The sequence below is a fragment of the Pectinophora gossypiella genome, chromosome 18 (assembly GCF_024362695.1).
Source record: "Pectinophora gossypiella chromosome 18, ilPecGoss1.1, whole genome shotgun sequence".
Classification (NCBI taxonomy): domain Eukaryota; kingdom Metazoa; phylum Arthropoda; class Insecta; order Lepidoptera; family Gelechiidae; genus Pectinophora; species Pectinophora gossypiella.
The window spans coordinates 9,647,080-9,668,760 of NC_065421.1; the positions used below are offsets into that span (position 1 = coordinate 9,647,080).

At 40.6% G+C, this 21,681-nt stretch overlaps 1 protein-coding gene across 1 annotated transcript; it reads left to right on the forward strand.

Moving 5' to 3' along the window:
- Positions 1-170: 170 nt before the first annotated feature.
- LOC126375120 (chromosome-associated kinesin KIF4) lies at positions 171-19,833 on the forward strand. The gene is made up of 20 exons (XM_050021960.1): positions 171-391; positions 549-969; positions 1,265-1,366; positions 2,565-2,756; positions 3,362-3,521; positions 4,691-4,902; positions 5,311-5,473; positions 6,151-6,667; positions 7,370-7,558; positions 7,930-8,103; positions 8,357-8,560; positions 9,538-9,692; positions 10,653-10,801; positions 11,639-11,883; positions 14,121-14,246; positions 15,467-15,661; positions 17,017-17,268; positions 17,719-17,780; positions 18,930-19,014; positions 19,381-19,833. Exons 2-20 carry the CDS (start codon positions 729-731, stop codon positions 19,387-19,389), a joined length of 3,432 nt encoding a protein of 1,143 aa, XP_049877917.1. The 5' UTR covers positions 171-391; positions 549-728; the 3' UTR covers positions 19,390-19,833.
- Positions 19,834-21,681: the final 1,848 nt, after the last annotated feature.

Below are 21,681 nucleotides of genomic sequence, written 5' to 3' on the forward strand. Positions count from 1 at the left end.
TAATTTTTTTGTATAGCAACACTGAGTCACTGATGTAGTCTTGATTTTTTCGTACGATTTAAGGCACAAAAGAAATTAAGAAGTGAGCAAGATAATATACAGAGCTCTCTCTGTTTCAAATACTTATTACTACTAAGTACGAGCGTAAGAAACATATTTCATTCCCAAATTTAAATGTGTCCGTTGATTCAAACCGTTGCTTTTAGTGTTTCTTTCTTCAATTCAGATTATTCAGATTCTAAAACAATTTGTTAGGTTTGATTTAGCGTTCTGTTTAAATAATATTTACTTGTTTATTATAAATAGAAAGTTACGACTACCGTTATTTGTGAACTTTTATTGTTATTGACTTGTGGCAGTACCTAGGTGCTATGTGGATTAGGATAACTTGGTGAGAAAACCCATCATATTTTTTACTATTCTCAAATTAGTTTTATTTATTGTGTCAACCTGAAAATAACTAATAGCCATTCCTATTTTTTTAGTGTTTATTGAATGAATTGTAAGAAATAACATTAGTCATACTAAAAATCTAAACCTCTTTTCAGGACATAACTGGGCGTAATGTCTGGTTTGACATAAAATTTATAACCATTAGGGGGAAAAGTAAAAAACACATTGACAGGTTCCCTTCTCTCTGTCAATACAAGGACATGAAAATCCATAGCTGGTGAATCTGGGGGGTTGTATTTCTTCATCTTCAAATAGAATAAAAAATAGAAATCAAGATGGCTGAAGATAGGGGTAAAGATACCATAGATACAGTGCAGGTGGCCCTTAGGATAAGGCCGTTGATGCAGTCTGAGCTAGACAGGGCCTGTGAGGAGTGTATCGATGTGGTGCCATCTCAGCCACAGGTGGTGATCAAGGATCTAGCATTCACATACAACTATGTCTTCCCTCAACACATCACTCAGCAAGAATTTTATGACACAGCTGTGAAAGGCCTTATAGGGAAACTGTTTCAAGGTATGTAACTGCAGTATAGGTATTCTTCTTTTTAACTTAAGAGTCACACTCTTGTTCAAGCAGCATTCTGCTATCCTTCTGTATCCAAAGCTGATTCTTAGACATCTCTATAAGACACAGTGTTGCCTTGCTCTTTAATTAGTTCAATGAAAGCTCTCATCATAGAAGGGAAGATAGAAAGAATTAGAAGAGGAAGACCAAGAACAGCAGTATATTATCCCTTCTTTCTTTGTTATTATTCTTATTTGAGAATAAAACACTAACAATAACAAATTATCAAATGTATTTATTCCAGGTTACAATGTAACTATCCTAGCCTACGGTCAGACTGGCTCTGGCAAGACATACACTATGGGCACCAACTACTCAGGTTCAGATGGAGACTCCACCAAACTAGGTATGGAGACAATTTTAATATAAATGTACCGATACAATCCTCTTATAAGTAGAGCAAAGATCTGTAAGGTGTTCATGTAATGGTATTTGTCAGTAATGTGCTGTTCCCGGAATGTTCTCATACCTGGCAGTAAAAGGTGCAAAAGTTATGTAAAAAGAGCTCACCTAACCTTTAGGCAAATAAGAGTCCAAGAAAGAAGATTTTGATAAAGAAAAGCAGCCAGTTTCCTTACCATTAAAGAGTTATTACAACGGGAATATTCCCACAATGGGAACTTTCCCGGGAACGGCACATCACTGGTGATAGTGTTGTAGTAATAAATAAACTTAGTGTCTACTTTGATAGATAGAACTGCTATCATGTGATTGGCTAAAATTACAATAATCTGACAACAGTTGTCAGTTTTAGCCAATCTTAGGACAGGAATTTTATCCCTCAAGATTGAAACTGAGTTATACAATTAAGGCTCAGGGCCTTATGGGGGTGTTTGTGTAACTCAATTTCTATCTTTACACATACAATTCTGTGCTATGATTGGCTAAAATATCAATGAATATACAGGAGTTGTCAAGTTCAACCAATCATAGGGTAGGATTTCTATATGTCAATATAGAAATTAAGTTACACAATTAGGCCATTGAATCTAAACTTCTATTGCAATCTCTATTGTAATTTACTGTTACAAATTCTAGGATGTTAACATTAGTTATAGCCATCTCACAATGGTATTACATATTAATGATCATGGAAATGTCCATTATTTTGTTGTGCCTCCGCGGCACAGCAACAGAGCCTCGTAGGGCGCATATTCTATCGAGGGCTTCGACCAATAGTCGTACGAGGTTTTATCTACGTAGATAGCAAATTTGCAATCAAAGGACTGCGATGTTAGCGAGCGAAATGAAAATTACTAACTCAATATTAAGATATAATAAAGAGAAGGAAAATACAAATGTAAATAATATAAAAAAAACCTTACTTATGACCCCTGTTGCTATGTGTCATATAATCAACATACCTAGGCAGCGGGAGGTTGCCAGATCTGACGCCAACACCCTCGTTATAATTAATGATTTTCGTGCTTGGCGCCGTTACTATGCCGTGGGGGCTGATAGCTCCATTTTCTGCATCGGCGTACTATGCATAGGCATATCTTCTTAAAAGCCTTTTACAAACAGGATTTTTTCTTAATTTCCAGGCGTGATACCACAAGCAGTGGCTGATATATTTGACTACATAGAAACACATGAGGATAAGTTCATATTCCGTGTGAATGTCTCTTTCATGGAGCTGTACCAGGAGCAATGCTACGACCTGCTGTCGGGGAAGGAGCGAGGACACAGCATCATAGAAATAAGGGAGGACATCAACAAGGGAGTCATATTACCAGGTATTTCTTTTTTACCTAATAGGCTAGTTTCCAACTAGTCAAATCAGTTTTTGGGAGCTTGTGAGATTGTTAGAGGAGCTCGGTAGCGCAGCGGTAAACGCGCTCGGTCTGCGATTGTTAGTTAAGCAACTTTCGCAAAGGCCGGTCATAGGATGGGTGACCACAAAAAAAAAGTTTTCATCTCTAGCTCCTCCGTGCTTCGGAAGGCACGTTAAGCCGTTGGTCCCGGCTGCATTAGCAGTCGTTAATAACCATCTATCCGCACTGGGCCCGCGTGATGGTTTAAGGCCCGATCTCCCTATCCATCCATAGGGAAGGCCCGTGCCCCAGCAGTGGGGACGTTAATGGGCTGATGATGATGAGATATTTGTATGGAGTGTCGGGGGTTTGTCATAGATAAGAAAAAGTTGGGAACCACTAATTTAAAGATCATCATCCTCCTGCATTTATCTATATCTATGTGGGTTTGGCACAACATGTATTTCTCTTCCAAACATCTCATGTCAGTCATATTCTCTTTTTCTTTTCACGCACATATCCTTCTAACCTCTTAACCACTGATTCAAAGCTATGTAAAAATAAAAAAAACTGATGTCAACCTGCAGGTATAACTGAGATGCCAGTAACGTCCACCATGGAGACGATGATGGTCCTGGAGCGCGGCTCGCTGGGCCGCGTGACGGGCTCCACCGCCATGAACCAGGCCTCCAGCCGCAGCCACGCCGTCTTCACAATCATCATAGCTAAAGAGAGTCGCACTGACAAGTAAGCTATTGTCAACTAATTATGATACTGATCAAGCACCTAAATAGAATGGAACTGACCGAGTTTGCTTTATGTAGATTCTGTTTAAACCTGCTAGGCAGCCGTGCTCTTCGATCGTGTGGGTTGTAAGGTGGACTACCAACCTCATCAACCCTGGTATCAGGGTTATTATTGAGCCGCCAAAGGCCCCTCATGCAACGACAATGTACTTACGTCTGTATGTAGTACCGGGACTCGAAGCACGGCTTAGCTTAATTTCGGACATACGGGTGATCAGCCTGCAATGTCCTATCCAAACCAGGGCCCGCCATGTGATTTTTGTGTCTCTACCGGGATTCGAACCCAACCCCAACGCGAAACGTCTGGACCACGGAGGCTGTGCAGCTGTGAGGCTCTCATACACAGTAAAAGTCGAGCACTGGGGGGCCGTATAAAGGATCCCCAGGAGGTCATGGAGCTTTCTCCTAAAACGACGCTAGATTTTATCGAACGGATTGGTCTGGAGGAGGATCTTTTTCTCTTTAAGAGGGACTTGGTCACACAATAGATCTCGCGAGGTGGCGGTGGCCATTCAGGCTGCATCAACTTGAAACCTGGTGAAAAAACACAAAAACTTAAAACATTTTGAGTTTGAGTAGGAAAGTTAGAGAAGTAGAGTAAAGAGAGAGAGTATTCGTATGCCTATGTAACACTTCAGTGGGTAAATTTATTTATAACACTTTATAAATTACACATACACGGCTCCGATTCCTGCAGACACCTCCGAATTTTATTTTAAGCTTGTCATTTTCTTATCCACCGAAAAGGAAATGCACGTTTGATTTTGATTGACAATTGATTTAAAATAATGAATAACCTAGGAGAATAAAATGGGCATCTTGCTGATATGCAACGCGTTTGACGTGTGATGTCAACTTAATTCTCTCGGGTTATCGGCCAATATAAAGTTTTGGGAGGGTTTTTTAAATTTCTACCTAAAATTGACGTGTTTTCCATAAATTGTATGCCTGTTGATTACCCGTCCCTTTCCTTTTCGGCGGATAAGAAAATGTCAGGTATAACTTAAAATAAAATTAGATGCCGTCTGCAGGAATTAGGACCTTTAAATAATTAAAATGCGTAAAAAATATGAATCTTAAATAAGTTTAATTTAACATAATTTACTGCAGAAACATAGCAACAACCTCGAAGTTCCACCTGGTGGACCTCGCCGGGTCAGAGCGCATAAAGAAGACGAAGGCAGTTGGTGAGCGGCTGAAGGAAGGTGTGAAGATCAACCAGGGTCTCCTGGCTCTGGGCAACGTGATCTCCGCGCTGGGAGACGGCACCAACCGCAGCTTCATCAGCTATCGTGACAGCAAGCTCACCAGGCTACTGCAGGGTGTGTAGCTCATTTGATTGTTTAGAATTGCAAAAATATCACATCTGTATCCCCGGAGGGGGAGTCAAAGGTCTATGGTATATACACCCATTCATCTCAAGCTACACAAGCATCGCAAGCTATGTTTAAATCCCATTTTTTGCTGCCAAGTGGCTTATTAGTTCTTTAGGAAATTGTTCTGAAAATAGTTTCTGTAATTGGTAATATCATATATTTATTATTATCATTAACAAAAATAGGTACCAAAGATTTTTGACTGATGTCTGTAACATTATTTCATGCGAAATGGGGGGGGGGGGGGGGGGGGGGGGGAATTAACTCAGCCGCTGGTGGGGTGCGGAAAGTTGCCGTTCTATACGTAGTATTATGTTTGGGTTGTATAGTTTATGTTTGTGTCGTAATATCCAGACAGCTTGGGCGGCAACTCGTTGACGCTGATGGTGGCGTGCGTGTCCCCCGCGGACTACAACCTGGACGAGACGGTGTCCACGCTACGGTACGCGGACCGCGCGCGGCGCATACGCAACAAGCCCGTCATCAACCAGGACGCTAAGGCCGCCGAGATCGTCAGGTACACCTATCATAAATATTTATTCATCATCATCTCTTGTCGGTGTAGCATTCTCCATTCTTGTCTATCAAGGGCCAAATTTATAAGACACGACGTTCGTGTTCTCTATAATTTGTTCTATGTATGCTCTTCTTGCCCTTCTTGGTCTTCCCCATCCTCTCTTTTCTTCTATCTTCCCTTCTATAGTGTTTTTAATAAATTCGTCGTGTCTTATTAAGTCTTATTACATATTTATTATAGAATTCAATTCTTCTCTCTTGGGGGTTGTGAGATCCAAAGACCAGACAGAAACCGACCTCATCAACCCTGGTGTCAGGATCACCATTGTGCCCTCAAAGAACATGACATGGCTTATATAATAACTATATTATATACTCAAGTATAGTAGCTATAACTTTAGCCAGAACCGACTGCTTAACGTGCCCTCCGAATTACAGCCTGCAATGTCCTAACCAAAGTGGGAATCACAAAGCGTTTTCTTGTGATATGTGCCCACTGATACGAACCCAGGACCTCCAGTTTGTGAGCTCAATGTCCAACTGGACCATGGAGGCCGTTATATGCCTAATTCCAAGGCCTTAACGAGTCGTGTTACTTAAAAAACTATATCTTTCAGAAAACAGCTTAATAGTTCGAAAATGAATTGAATTGAAACTTATTTCCTATCATCATTTCAGGCTAAACAACCTAGTGAATGAACTGCGCCTCCAACTACTAGGCAAAGGCCCTACACCAAGCGAACAAAACAACGAACACTTACAAGAGGAACTAGAGAAAGAACGCGGCAGATACGCCGAGTTGTTAAAGAAACACAAACAAGTCACAGAACACCTTAGCAACATGCTGATAGAGAACACTAATCTCTGTGAGAAAGCGCTTCTAGCCGAAGCGGCAAAGGAAAAAATAGAAAGAAAACTAAACGAGCTCACAGAACAATGCAACCAGACAATAGAGAACCTTAACGTAAGTGAAAAAGACACAGATTCACAGAAGACAGTGATGGAATGTCTCAAAGATATGAAGACGAGGCTCGAAGACTTGCAGTCGATGAATCTGAAGACGAATGAAGAACTGATAGACCATGAGATCAAGTTGTCGTTTGTGGCTGAGAGTGATCATGAAAAGATTGATGATGAGGCGGTGCTAAATGAAGAACAGGCGGTCGTCGAAGAGGAGAAGAGGGCTATAGGACATGTAAGTATTATTGTTTGGCTTGTGCAATTTTAAAAGTTATTTGTGAACATGCAATCGTATTTACCGTCAGCAAATTTACAAATTGCGTTGACGTCGCTTTAGAGTAAAAACCATATAAACTCCTATTTTGAAAAAATCACATTCTGATGTGATTTTTTTCCACAAAACCTCTAGTTCTTTCAATAGGCTAGTTTCCAAATAGTCAAATCAGTTACTTTTTACTAAACGTCAAAACACGAAATTACTATGGAATTTGTATGAAAATAAGTGCCTGTTGTGGAGGCCTCGGAGGGACAACTACAAGCTGTTTACTTTTATTCCTAAAATTATCACCATCTATATCACATTGGTCTAACAGAAAGCTCGGTGAGGTGTGGGTACTTAGTTCATCTAGTGATTGATGTACCTCTGACTAGCCCAATTGGCCAACGACTATATTATATCTTGTTTTAAGTACGCGGTTATTATAACACATAATAACGGGTTCTTACCGCGTTTAAAGTAGAGATATGAGACTCCCGATATTTCGACACTGTTGCAAGTGCCATGATCACGGGATGACTGATGAGATTGGAGTGGAGTAGGTAGAAATATCGGGAGTCTCATATGCCTACTTTAAACGCGGTACGAACCTGTTATTATGTGTTTTAATTATAATATAGCTTATGTTGATATAAAAACATTTCGTAATTTGTCCCCCAGGTGGCTCTAACACAAGAACTCCGCGAGCTGAACCACGCGATGGCGATCAAGGCGTCCGTGGTACAGGCCATACTGGCCAACAACAAGGAGATGCTCGACAGCCACAGCAACCTGCGCGAGAACGAGGAACGCATCGCCAAGCTCGAGAAGGAGAGAGACGAACTAATGCAGCAACTCAAGCAGAACAAGGTAAGATGCAATAGGCCAGTTTCCAACTAGTCAAATCAGTTACTTTTTACTAAACGTCACAATACAAAATTACTATGGAATTTTGTATGAAAAATCACACTGTGACGTCATAGAAAAACAAGATAAATGTCGGCCTTAACATTACGTTTTTCTTGATTAATATTCATAAATAAGTTAAATAGAACAAAGAAAATGTTTTTATTAGTTTCACATCTGTCTTTATTTAAATCGGAATCATCAGAATTTCATAATTTATCTTTGACCTAGGATACCTAGTAGCCTCTTCTCATCCCATTAGGGATCACTTGATCACGCGTTAACGTGATCATGTAAATATGTATAATGTTTGTTTGTAATACTGTAATCCCCAGAGCAAAGACCCGAGCCACGAGGAGCGTCGCACGAAGGTATCTGCACTAGAACAAGAGATAACTGACTTGAAGAAGAAGTGCCAGCAACAGGCGGGCATCATCAAGATGAAGGAGAAGAATGAGGCCAAGATCGCCGCTCTTAACGCTGAGCTGCACGCCATGAAGGCTACTAAGGTAGGCAGGCTTGTTTTTACACAATAAGTTTTTTTTTTTAAATAGGGTCGATCATATTTCACGCGTTTGGCCGTATTGTCCATCATTCATCTCCCTAGCATTATCCCGTTTTTCACAGGGTCCCTCGATATAATTCGCGTCGCGCGCTGCGTGGTTGTCGTGCAGACCTCTGGTCGTTCTCAGAAGCTGCTTTATTAATTTCATGCATATATGCACTTCATTATATTAAATCAATCTACCACAACTCCCCTAGGTGAAAATAATCCGCCAAATGCGCGAAGAAAGCGAGAAGTTCCGCAAGTGGAAGGCGGACAACGAGCGCGCGATGCTGCGCCTGCGCAATGAGGACCGCAAGCGCGCCACCGCCATGGCCAAGATGGAGTCGCTGCACGCCAAGCAGCAGAACGTGCTCAAACGCAAGATGGAGGAGGCTGTCGCTGTTAACAAGCGGCTCAAGGTAAAGACTTAAAAGACCTTATACTTTTAATAAAATATCTAAATATCTGCACAAATTGTGCATCTCCTTAAAAAAGGCATAGCTCTTTTTATCTAATCTGAACTTTTTATATATTGTGAACCGGCATACGAGTATGAAATTATTGATCAATATGGGGGAAGCTAGAAATGTATGCCAGAATCGAAGCTAATGGAACTCCATAGTTTCTGCTTACCCCGGTGGGATATAGGCGTGATTTTATATTTTTCTTAACTTGATATGTGGTGAGCCGTATCGCCATCTACGTCGAGCCAACTGTGTTAGTGAAAACTGCACTTAAGAGAATAACTCAATAGTGCAAATCCGATCCCTGGGTTCGAACCGGCGCTTCCCGTTTGAGAAGCAAATTGTACCTTAGGTTATGTACCACAGGACCAAAGTGACACGTTGGTCTAAAGCCTAGGTTACACAGTGCGAGCTAACATGCGAGCTGACCGACTCAGTTATTGAGGTGCAGCTACTACGCACGTGTGACCGCATCATACGAGTTACTGTCATGTGCGAGTGGGACAGTTGCTCGCGTTCGAGTTACTTCAATATTTTTTGTTTTTACTCGCTACTTGCCTTCCCCGGCTTCCCCCACCACACCACTCGCACGCCGCTCGGTCGTCAACTCGCACGATTTTGCGAAATGACAGTAGCTTATACGCTCGGGCCTACGCCGGGTAGTGTTTCTTGTTTGGGCGACATGATACAAACGAATTATACCAGTACACTGGTATAGTAGCTGTCTTCTGCGACGCCAGCAGTTTGCATAGTGTGACCGTGCGAGGCGAGTCGAGCTACTGTCATACGAGTACACAGGCACAGCTGCTCGCACTGTGTAACCTAACCTTAACAGTAACCTCGGTGAGGGTTCATCTTGCGATTGATGTACCTCTGACTACCCCGATTAGGATATAGTCGTGAGCTTATGTTGTGTTTTATGACCATCACAGGAAGCGCTTGACAGACAGAAGAACGCGGCACTGAAGCGCAACGCTAAGGGCAGCGTGAAGGCGGGCGCGGTGCAGCACTACATCGAGCAGGAGTTGGAGGTCCATCTCAGTATTGTTGAGGCAGAGAAATCGCTGGAGGAGCTTATGGAGTACAGGTATACATAATGCTATAACACCCGTATTTTACGATGTTCACTCGACTTTTCCCCGACTTCGTTCTCAGTTGAGGCGACCTTAAGGCCCTCAGCGCAAAATCGCTATTCTTAAACGGCACCTCAACTTTAACTCGAGTTCACTTTAGTATGGCATGACGTCGCATGAGACCGATCGCACTCCCATTCATTGTCTCCCTCTAGCAAATAATAAAGGATAGAAACATAGGAAAGTGGGTTGCGTTGCGGTCAGATGTGATTCTACCCTAAGAGTTTTTACTTGTATTTTATGTTTATGCTAGGGTCTACTAACTTGACCAGTGAAAGCGACCGGAACAGGATTTTTATTTTAGCTGAATATATTTACTCTCATTCCACTCCCACTGCTAACCCAACCTTTGCCTAGTTCTCGTCGTGTACCGCCTTCTTTTTAAAAGTGACGTGGATAACTTATGCTTTATATAACATTATTATTGAAGACTCCACGGCCTCCGTAGACCAGTGGTTGTTCGTTGGGCTCACGATCTGGAGGTCCTGGGTTCGATTCCCGGTGGGGACATATCACAAAAATTACTTTGTGGTCCCTAGTTTGGTTAAGACATTTCAGGCTGATCACCTGATTGTCCGAAAGTAAGACGATCCGTGCTTCGGAAGGCACGTTAAGCCGTTGGTCCCGGTTACTACTTACTGATGTAAGTAAGCAGTCGTTACATGAGTCATGTCAGGGGCCTTTGGCGGCTCAATAATAACCCTGACACCAGGGTGGATGAGGTTGGTACTCCACCTACCCACACGATAGAAGAAGATTGAAGACTAATTTAATGTTTCGATATTTTTCCGCACTAAAGCGCGCTCTACACTCGCAGTATGAACACCTGATACGGCCGCAAAACGCAACATAGTTTTGCTAGCGCACTTATTGATAATTTTGTTAGCAAATACTCACAAATTGCACATTTCCAGGGCCTTCATAACAGAACAACTGGAAGAACTCCGTCACAGAACGGACGACGAGGCCAACCGCAAGAAGATCGCCGAGCTAGAGGACGACCTGGCGCTCCGCAAGGCGCAGATCTCAGACTTGCAACAGAAGATACTCACTGCTGACCAAGGTATATAGTTCTTCTGACGTGTGGGCTGGCGGGTGGATTACCAACCCCATCAACCCGCCACAGGCTCTTGCCGTGGCTCATGTAACGACTACAATACTATGATATATATTTAGTCGTAATGGTACTGGCCATCAGGTATACAATAAAGAATAATACCACGTTTAGAACAGTAACTCCCCCCCCCCCCGTCCCCGTCCCCGTCCCCCGCACCAATTCCTATCGTGCACCGACCTCACTTTCTTTAGTTTTAAATGGCCGTAAGCCGTTAAGGAGTAAGGGGAAAAGCGCATGGACTGTCTCTTTCGCACTTACGCGTTAGGTGTATGTTCATATTTTATAATGTGAACGGCAAGGAGTGGAATGCACTTCCACTTGGTGTTCCCTTCAACTTATAACTTGAGTTCGTTTAAGACCAGCCTAAATAGGCATCTTCTGGTTAAGCTTTTTAAACTGTCAACACATGGCGTCAAAAATAAACCCATCAACATTCCCCTAGCATTATCCTGTTTTTCACAGCGTCCGCTTACCTAACTTGACGATTTGACAGGTCCGGTTTTTTACACAAGCGATTGCCTGTCTGACCTTCCAACCAGCGAAGGTAAAACATTACAGGTCCGAAAATGCATTTCTCGGGAATGTGGGTTTCCTTACGGTGTTTTCCTTCACCGCTGAGCACGTGATAATCATTTATAATCCAAACATGAATTCGAAAACAAATTCGACAATAATTGGTTTTGCGACCTAAAAGTGAGAGCTAAAGAACAAACCCATTTGATTTAAAAAAAAAAGAATGTACGGGGTGTGTTGTAATCCTATAAAATAATGACTTATCCACAGAAAACAAATCACGAACCCAATGGGACAACATACAATCGATGCTCGAAGCGAAAGTCGCGTTGAAGTGTCTATTCGAGTTGCTGGTGGACGCTAAGAGGGAGCTTCAGAACCAGAGCGAGAAGGGCTACCAGGCGAGATATGAGGAAATCAAGGAGGCGCACGACAGACTCGCGCTCGAGTTCGAGAACAGCAAGACTGAGTTCGAGAGACAACTCGCTACTATCAAGATACAGAATGAGCAGAAGGTAAGAGATTACAACATAAACATAAACTGCCTATATATGTCCCACTGCTGGGCACAGGCCTCCCCTCAATCAACCGGAGGGGGTATGGAGCATACTCCACCACGCTGCTCCACTGCGGGTTGGTGGAGAGATTATATAAATGTATAATATTCAAGGAGGTATGGTACTCTTTCGTCCAACCATACTTGTGTGTGTACACAAGATTTTGGAACTTATAACTCGGACATTTGAATACACGGTACCTACGGTCACGAGCATTAATATGTATACACTTTGGTACCATGTCACATTAACTTTTTTGACGAATTGAACTGTAAGTTTCAAATATGTTAGTGCGACAGAGCCCTAAAGTGGGTACATTATATTGCTTATGACTGTACGTCAGTTATGTCCGCCCGCTAAACGACTGCAAACTGCGGCGAGCGAGCGCGAGGGCGTTTGCGGGGGAGTTTGAAGGAGCGGGCAGCATGCGCAACGTGATAAAATTAATCGACCGAGTCGATAAGTTTTGTCGAACTCTATAAGTTTGTCATTTTCCCTAAAATGCGTCACCCTCGGTTAAATTACTATCACGATAAACGTCGAGCGAGAAACCGATGTACCCATTTCATAAAAAAAAAAATATAATTATGATGCTACGAGTATTTCTTCTCATTATTTTGATCAAAATAATAATGAGTGGAAGATGTATCGTACCCGAGTGTAACAAAAAAGGGTATCTTTATAGCCAAAAACAGATAAAAGATGCATGTCTGTTATCCATTTTAGAACGAAGGAAGGTTAAACATCTTCTAATTTCATGGATAACAGACATATATAATGCAGAAGGAAAGCGGCATCTATATATTTTTTGGGAAACGTAGCCTGTAAAGTCCCACACTGTGTGGGAAAAGTCAACTGACGTCACAAGTAATCACTAGTCAACCTGCAGCCACTTTTGATTTTAAACTTTGAAATGGGATAACGAACCGTATCTGATAAGTGAATCAACCCATCGTCCTAAAGGCATGGAATACACAAAAAATCGACGCTAACTTCATATTTGATTTTATCCTATTTTCTCTAGCGGCGATTTTTTTGTTCACCGTGCGTGCAAGAAGCTGGCTTGCAAGTGCGCCAGCTACTGGCTTGTGTATTCTTGTCTTTAGTATTGATGAGCAGCCGAATTAATTCTATGCTCTTTGTAGACTGCCAGTGCAGCGGAGAAGTAGATAAAGTTCACTAACTCTTAGTAGCCATCTTACTCTATATACACTAGGCTGACAAGTTTCCTTGTCTACAGGTAAGTGAAGTGGCCGAGTTGCTGGGATTTACGGGTCATTGGTCACTTGGTTTCGTCAAAATGTAATTTTACCTTTACCTTCTAGTTTTCTGTAAAATTTACTTAGGAAACATGTAACTGCCTCTCTATACCTCCTGCAAATCGAATAGACACCACTCTGCTATGAAACTCTTAACGCGAGGTGTTTATGTAATTCGCACGGGTTATAGTAACCATGTTTTTTAAGTTTTTCCCCAAATATACGCAATTATTCACTTGAAAATAATAAATGTGGGTCTATCAAGGGTTTTTATTTTCTCTTTGTATGGTATTTCTAAGACTTCCTCTGCCGACCCTTTTGGTGATACAGGCGTGATGCTGTGCCTTGAGGTGTGAGTACTTAGTTCATCTTGCAATAGATGTATGTACCTCTGACTAGCCCACTTGGCAATGTAGGCATGACTAATTTGTAGGACGGTTTTTTTAACTCCTGAAAAATTGGTAAAATCGAGTTATTGCTGTCCTCCGAAGGGTGCGCTGTATGAATTTTATTTTAGGGTTCAGCTGAAAAACAGCACTCTGTTGTCCCTGGGTCTTGAGTCTTATGCTGAGCTGAAAACCCTTTTATATGTAAAAAAAAGTTTATTTTCTTATTAACAGTGATTTTACTAAAACACTGCGCCAAACTATAAAATAGTAGTAGGATATGGCATTTAATCCCCATTCGTCTTTTTTTTGTACTAAACGCTATACAGCCTCGTTATATACCGCTGCGTTAGCGTCAAGGTTTGGCGTATTTTTGTGTGATGATATTATCTACGGTACTCGTATATAGATAGATAGATAGAATACTTTATTGAGCGCAATGGACACAAAAAAACAATGTGTATCAATGTATATCAATGTGTTATAGGTAAATCTCTCTTATAGAAAGATGTCACGTGTTTAACAGTGGTCCGTTTGTATTGCTCGACAGTTGACGGCGCTGGTGGCGTTGCAACGAGGCGTGGTGGGGAAGGGTGACAAGAACGAGGCATGCAGACATCTACAGAACGTTATACAGTACCAACAGGAGCGACTGGAGATGATTGAAGAGGAGAATGTACGTATTTGCATATTTACTATTTACCTAATGAATCTACTAAGAACTGGGAGTTCGAAGAAAGGCAATATTTCTGAGTAATTTGTTATTATAGATAGATTTATCTTCTGAAATATACATAACATAAACAGTCTATATACGTCCCACTGCTGGGCACAGGCCTCCCCTCAATCAACAAGGCGGGGTCTTGGAGCACACTCCACCGCGCTGCTCCACTGCGGGTTGGTGGAGGTCTTTGTTTGTAATATGTCTAGTTTTAGCTGAAGAGAAATTATGGCGCTGATTCCAGTAGACTATCTTATTTTACTTTAATTTATACCTGTCATTTTCTTATCCGCCGAAAAGGAAAGGGACGGATAATCGACAGGCATAAAATTTATGGAACACACGTCAATTTTAAGCACAAATCTAAACCAACCGACTAAAAATTTTACATCCGTCAACAACCCGACACAGTTAAGTATACAGCACGTTACAGCGACGTACCTTTTGATTCGCCCGGGTTATTCATTCATTTACTCATTCTTCCTAAAATTAAGAGCTGTGAATCTTCCCTCCCTTTCCTTTTCGACGGATATGAAAATGACGGATATAACTTAAAATAAAATTTTAGGCCAATTCCAAGCCGGGACAGAGGTCTCTCGCGCGGATGTGTAAGGAGACCCGACCCTAGTTAAACTGGGAAAAGGGCTAGAGAAAGACGAAGACACGTCAGTAGGCAGAAGTTTATACAATTTAACAAAATAGGCTAGATTCCAACTAGTCCAATTAGTTACTTTTTACTAAACGTCAAATCACAACTATTTAATTTGTATGAAAAAGCAACCTACGACGTTATAGAAATGTCGCACTTATAATTAAATTTTTCTTAACCACAATTTATCAAATCAAATCAAATCAAATCAAATATACTTTATTGCACAGAACTAGAATTTCAACAATCAGACATAACACATGAATACAGTACAATTTGGGCGGCCTTATTGCTCTAGAGCAATTTCTTCCAGGCAACCAACAAAAGGAAACAAACATTTACAACTTGGATGCGGGATGGTGCAACAAAAAATAAATAAATAAATACCTAAAAGTAAAACTAAAGTTAATATAATAAATATTATAATATAATTTATAAATAACTTAAATAGAAAAAAGAAAATGTCCTTTGCCACCTCCAGATCTGTCTTTATTTAGTAATCAGAATTTCTTCCTCAACTTTACAGAAAAAGCTAGCAGAGGAACTAGACCAACTTCGCACATCGAACAACAACACTAGTAAGACGAAGAAACGCGGCAAGAAGGAGAGCAAGGAAGATAAGAAGGTGGAGTACGTAGAGCCGACTGATGATGAGGAGGACGAGTTCGAGGATGACAAGGATCCGGACTGGCGCGCCACGCCGCTCTTCAAGAGGATACAGGTTTGTTTTATGCTTACAATACAAGGAATAAAAATAAAATGATTATATTCCATTCAAAAATTCTAGATCTCTTCTATCGTGTGGGTTGTGAGGTGGAGTACCAACCTCATCAACCCTGGTGTCAGGGTTATTATTGAGCCGCCAAAGGCCCCTGACATGACTCGTGTAACGACTGCTTACTTACATCAGTAAGTAGTAACCGGGACCAACGGCTTAACTTGCCTTCCGAAGCACGGATCATCTTACTGTCGGACAATCAGGTGACCAGCCTGTAAATTCTAGATTAAGTAAATTAATTCATCTTTTTCAGGGATATGTATACGTTTTTACAACAAAATACCAGATAATATGTTGAATTTGACAGAAAATAAATGTAAAGCTCATGTGAAGCTTACTTTATGTAAAAAGCTTATTATGAGATTAATGATTACCTAAATGACGAAAATGTTTGGTATTAAAAGTGTTCCTCTAGTTATTAAATAACTTGTAAAGTAAACCCTCATTGATTTAAAAAAATGTGTTGCTGTTGCAGTTTCTTGTCATTTCTTCTTCTCAGCCATAAACACCTTGCGGAATGACGTTAAAAAATGTTACATGGACCTTCAACAAGTATCCATTATAATTACGTTGAATAAATGATTCTGATTTCTGATTTAGTTATAAATTCAATTCAAATTTACTAAATTGCACCAAAATAAAAGTAAATAGTTACAAAAGAGTCTTGGCAAATGGCAGCCTTATCACTAGACTGGTTAAGTAGACTATTGTGTCTGTAAATCGGTTTGAGGGCTTACTCATTGGAGTCAAGATTATCATACTGCCAACATAATATTATAAAAATGATGACGTCTAAACTCGAGTTAAGGTTGAGGCGCCGTCTGAGAATACCGATTTTGAGCTGAGTTGGAGGAAGGCCGGACGGAGTCGAGGAAGATTGGAGTTAACATCTTACAATAACAGCCTCCGTGGTACACAGCCTCCGTGGTCTAGTGGTTAGAGCGTTAGGCTCACAATCTGGAGGTCCGGGGTCGATTCCCGATGGGGACATTGTCGAAATCACTTTGTGAGACTGTCCTTTGTTTGAAGGCTTTCAGGCTTGAATCACCTGATTGTCCGAAAAAGTAAGATAATTCCGTCCTTCGGAGGGCACGTTAAGCCGTTGGTCCCGGCTATTAGCCGTAAAAAAAAACACCTCCACCAACCCGCATTGGAACAGCGTGGTGGAGTCCATACCCCCTCCGGTTGATTGAGAGGAGGCCTGTGCCCAGCAGTGGGACGTTTATAGGCTGTTTATGTATCTTACAATACAGGTGTTAGTAGGAACAAAACTATGAATTCTGTAATTTTGTCAACAGGCGCAGCGCCCCCGTCTAACGATGAACTTCACGGACACGTCCCGCCGCGAGGACACGTCCTCGGACACATCGTCGCGCGCCACCAAGCGCGGCTCGGACGGGTCCCCGCACTGCACGTGCCGCGGCGCGTGCTCCACCAAGATGTGCGGCTGCAAGAAGGCCGACAAGGGCTGCGGGCCCGCCTGCCGGTGCCCGGCCGACCTCTGCAAGAACAGACGCGCCAGCTCCGATTCCGAGGACAAGGAGAACCAGGTCTGTGAATAGAACAAATCAAGTCAAAACAAATCAAATATACTTTATTGCACACAACATATAAAACAAATTTACACAAATGGACGAAAGATACAGCACAATCTGGCGGCCTTATTGCTAAGCAGAAATTTCTTCCAGGCAACCAGTGTAAAGGAAACATTGCAATGTGGTACGGGACAGTGCAACATCTCACAACAGTGAACACTGTTTAGTGTATCCAAATATCCATGCCTAGTACACATTGTTAGCGTGTAGTACACTATATACATACATTAACTAACGCCTATCTCCCATCGGGGTAAGCAGAGACTATGGAATTCCATTTGCTTCGATCTATCTTATCAATCTTTCATAAAGGCACGCTGGTTCAGAGTAGATCGTTTCAAATTCCAAATCTAAAATGAGGAAATTATGTTAAAATATAAATTAATTTTATGTTAATTTCTACAGCCTTCGAGTACGGAAGCAACTCTTGACACTACACCAATTCGTACTTCCTATTTTGACAAACGGTAAGTTAATATTTTTATTAACATAACGCCTTCTAATTTCTACAATGCAAATCCACCTAACAGTTCTTACAAAAATTGCGTTACGCATTTCACCAGGCGTTAGATACAAAATGTGAACGCAGCTAATGTAATTCGCTCGCATTTAGATCGGATTCTCTGCCTTCAATCAACGAACCTCAAAAGTCACCCGAGGAAGATTGCCTGCCTAACATGCCACAGAGCAGCGAGCTAGTGCGGCGACATCCGCGTCCATTGCGCCCGCTCACGGAACGCAGGATTAGATCTGATGACCGCACGCAGAAATGGATGTACGCGCTACTGTTGTATAATTGCGTCGCCCCAATGTCTTCATACTGCGCCGACAGCATATTCCAATACGGCATAGACGTCGCGCGATATAACCTCCTGTCGGTTTTCTTGAAGTTCCTACGCGAGGTTAGGCCTAAAACCACGAACTGCGGACTATGCTCTTACTGATTACTGCCAAATCCAATAAAAAAAAAACAGATGTCTTGTTAAAACTTTGCTAAAAATTAATGCGATATTTTCTCGTTTTGAAGGCGCAGTCTCGAGAAGTATTCGTTTTATAAAAACCTGTCCGGCATATGGCATATTTTTAAGCGGAGGGAAACACTGTAATCTACATTCTCAGTAAGTGCATAGTTCTGCAAAGCAGTCATTAGTGCCGGCTAGAGTTTCATGCCATCTACGTACTAGATAGACGTAGGGTCAATTGTGGTATTTGACTAACCAATCTAGAACGCGATGTAATGTACACCTGCAATATATCAACGGTAGAATATTATCATAGAGTTATCTATCATAGAGTTAGCGCAAGTTTGAAACTAGTGTGTAATTATTCATTAGCTAGGATTTATAGATGTTTCCCATTCGTAGCTTTGTTTTCAATTATTGGGCAAATTAAGACGATTTTAATGTTTGTTGCTCTGCAGAACTATGTTAAGTACTAAAACAATTTATAATCATGGAGGGTTTGTGAAAATTCCATGAAAAACGTAGCTTTAAATACAACATTGGAAATGATTAAAGCTATGCGAGAGAATCTAAATTAAATGTTACAAATAAGCATTCGATTATTGTTAAATACGTATAGATTAATTAAGTAATACAGGGTGTTTTCGTTTGCAGAGGTCACCTTGACACTACGTTCGTGAAAAAGAAGAAAAGTTACTTCTTCCCACAAGAACAGCAGAATGGTGACCATGAATTAAAGGTGAGTTCGTAAATCTACTTACTGAAATTGTGTATAATTAAAATTTTATTAAAACTTTTTAGTATCACGAAATAAAATATTGTGTTCTCAATGTTCACGTCTCATACATATTAGGGAGTCACATATTACAGACTTTACAGAATTCTTATAAATGTAAATAACTCGTACATTTTCCTAAAATAAATAATAATCATTAGTAAAACCTTATGCTCTATAACAATTGAGGTTCTTATGTCAATAAGTCATAAATTAATATTCGTGTAATGAAAAAAATTAAGACTTAGCTCAGTAGCGTGCCGTAGGAGAGGCCTATGACTTTGATGAACATAGACTGTTGATGATAATTATTTTATCTGTTTGTTACAGACTGAGTGAACGACCTGGATTTGCGGACGATTAGGGTTTAATTTTAGTTTTAGAAGTGCGAAAATGAAGGCTTGTTCGCTTTGACTTGCGTACTTCCGCTTTTGATGATTTTGCAATGTATTCTATTCTAAATTAAGTGTATTATGGATTGTTACTTTGACTGAGTCGTCTTGAGATATATTGTGGTACGTACTTGTAAAACGTCCGTAATTCAAATATCTTGTCGAATTGATAGAATTTAGAAAACAATGACTACTACTAAATTCGCGTTCAATGAAATGTGTAAACCTCGATAAGTGTCGTGTTTACTGTGTAGGACTATCTATTTCAATATTAGCAAGAGGCTTATTTTAGCGTCAGTAATACCTCCTATTGGGAATAATTCGTCGCTGATCTGGTTAACTAGCGTATCTGAAATATTTGGCGAAACGGATTTGCACCGTTTACAATTCACACGAACTAGCGGCACTGATGACTGCTTCGACGTTTGTCCCGCTGGTTAAGTTGCGTATTAATTAATAACTACGTCACAGGAGCGAATAGCTGTTCTTTATTGTATTCATCAAGTTTCTTATCAAATAATAACTATATTGACGGAGCGATTTGCTGTACTTTATAACTTCAAAATGGCCGTGCCGCTAGGTGTGACGAATTATATCTGTCACTTTGAAAACTAAACGCCCCTAAAATTGGGACCAATTCGGCATACATAAGTCAGTGTTAACTTGAACACTTGTGCTAACAAGCAGTGCATATGAAATTGGGTTATTTTGTTATAGTGCTATTTCTCATCGACTTCTGTTCAAAACTAGCAATTTGTTATGGTATACCTCTTGGTATACTATTTTATAAACTGCGCCAAACAAAAATATATTTAACGTAATTATAAAAGCAGTGTCTTGGGTTTAGTTTGAAATAGACTTTAGTAAAGGCTAGTTTCCTAGTCTAATCAGTTACTTTTTATTAAACATCAAAACACGAAATTACTATGGAATATGTATGAAAAAGCACACAGTGACGTCATAGGAAAACGTGATAAAATGTCGGACGTTTTTCTTGATAAAAAATCATAAATAAATAGAAAATCAAAATGTTTTTGTTAGTTTTAGATCGGTCTTTATTTAGCAATCAGAATTATAAAATATACCTTTGACAATTGTTTTTGTTAGTATTGTAGTAGATAGTACTAAATAGCCTAAAATAATGTTTGTAGAGGATTTTTTGTATATGAAATAGTATGATGTTTATACAGTATAGCTTTCTACCAGTGCGTACCAGTGGGCGTGCCTTCAAATCGGGACGTAAGTCCGGTCAGGAAACCTTATTATATAAAACTATAAATTATGGAGTAGATCTCTGAATAAATACTAATATTTATTTAAGATTGTTGCATTTTTATTAATACATCTTATACTGAAGTATAAGAAGTATGAGAAGTTTATCCTATCACACGCAATGTTTACAAACGTGCATAAAACGCCAAGTCGCCAGAGCCGAGTCATAGCCACACACAAATGTTAAGTCAAGTAACATAACACCATTGGGACACTATACTATACCTAGTTCGGAACACCAATAAAAAACAAAAGCCTATAAACGTCCTCAATCAACCAGAGGGAGACTACACCACGGTGGTGCAGTGCGGTTTGTTGCAGGTATCTCGGCCTGGTCTAGCAGCCCGGGACCTACGTACGTACCTTCCGAAGCACGGAATCGTCTTACTTTTTGGGACAATCAGGTGATTCAGCCTGCAATGTCTTAGCTAAAGAAACGACGGTGTCACAAAGTAATTTCGATAATGACCCATCAGGAATCGAACCCAGACCTCCAGATAGTGAGCCCAACGCTCTAACCACTACACCATGGAGACTTCAACCTAGATGTCTTGCGGCCAGGTGCTACTTTCGCATCTACATAGACTCGCGAAATCAAATATTTTTTAAACATCGTAACCATATAGTGCATAAAATTTATAGAACACACGTCAATTTTAGGCAGAAATCGCATAAACCCTCCCAAAATCCTCCAATAACCCGATAGAATTAAGTTGACAGCGCTCGTCATACAGGTTGAAAATCAGGGCTGTTTATTTTATTAGTCCCCGGTTATTCATTAATTTTAAAATTAACAATTGTCAATCATTCGTCCCATTTCTTTTTGGCGGATAGGAAAATAACGGGTATAACTTAAAATTAGGAGGGGCCTGCTGTTTTATTAAATTTAAGTAACTGTGCGCGGCGTTGGACGGCAAGATAATATTTGGATGGAAGATCGTTTGCTTGATGTTTGATTATTGAGATT

Coding starts and splice junctions, on each gene's coding strand:
- LOC126375120 (XM_050021960.1), top strand. CDS start 729: ATGGCTGAAGATAGGGGTAAAGATACCATAGATACAGTGCAGGTGGCC. Junction 6,668..7,369: donor AGAAGAGGGCTATAGGACAT/GTAAGTATTATT, acceptor TTTGTCCCCCAG/GTGGCTCTAACACAAGAACT. Junction 7,559..7,929: donor AGCAACTCAAGCAGAACAAG/GTAAGATGCAAT, acceptor TGTAATCCCCAG/AGCAAAGACCCGAGCCACGA.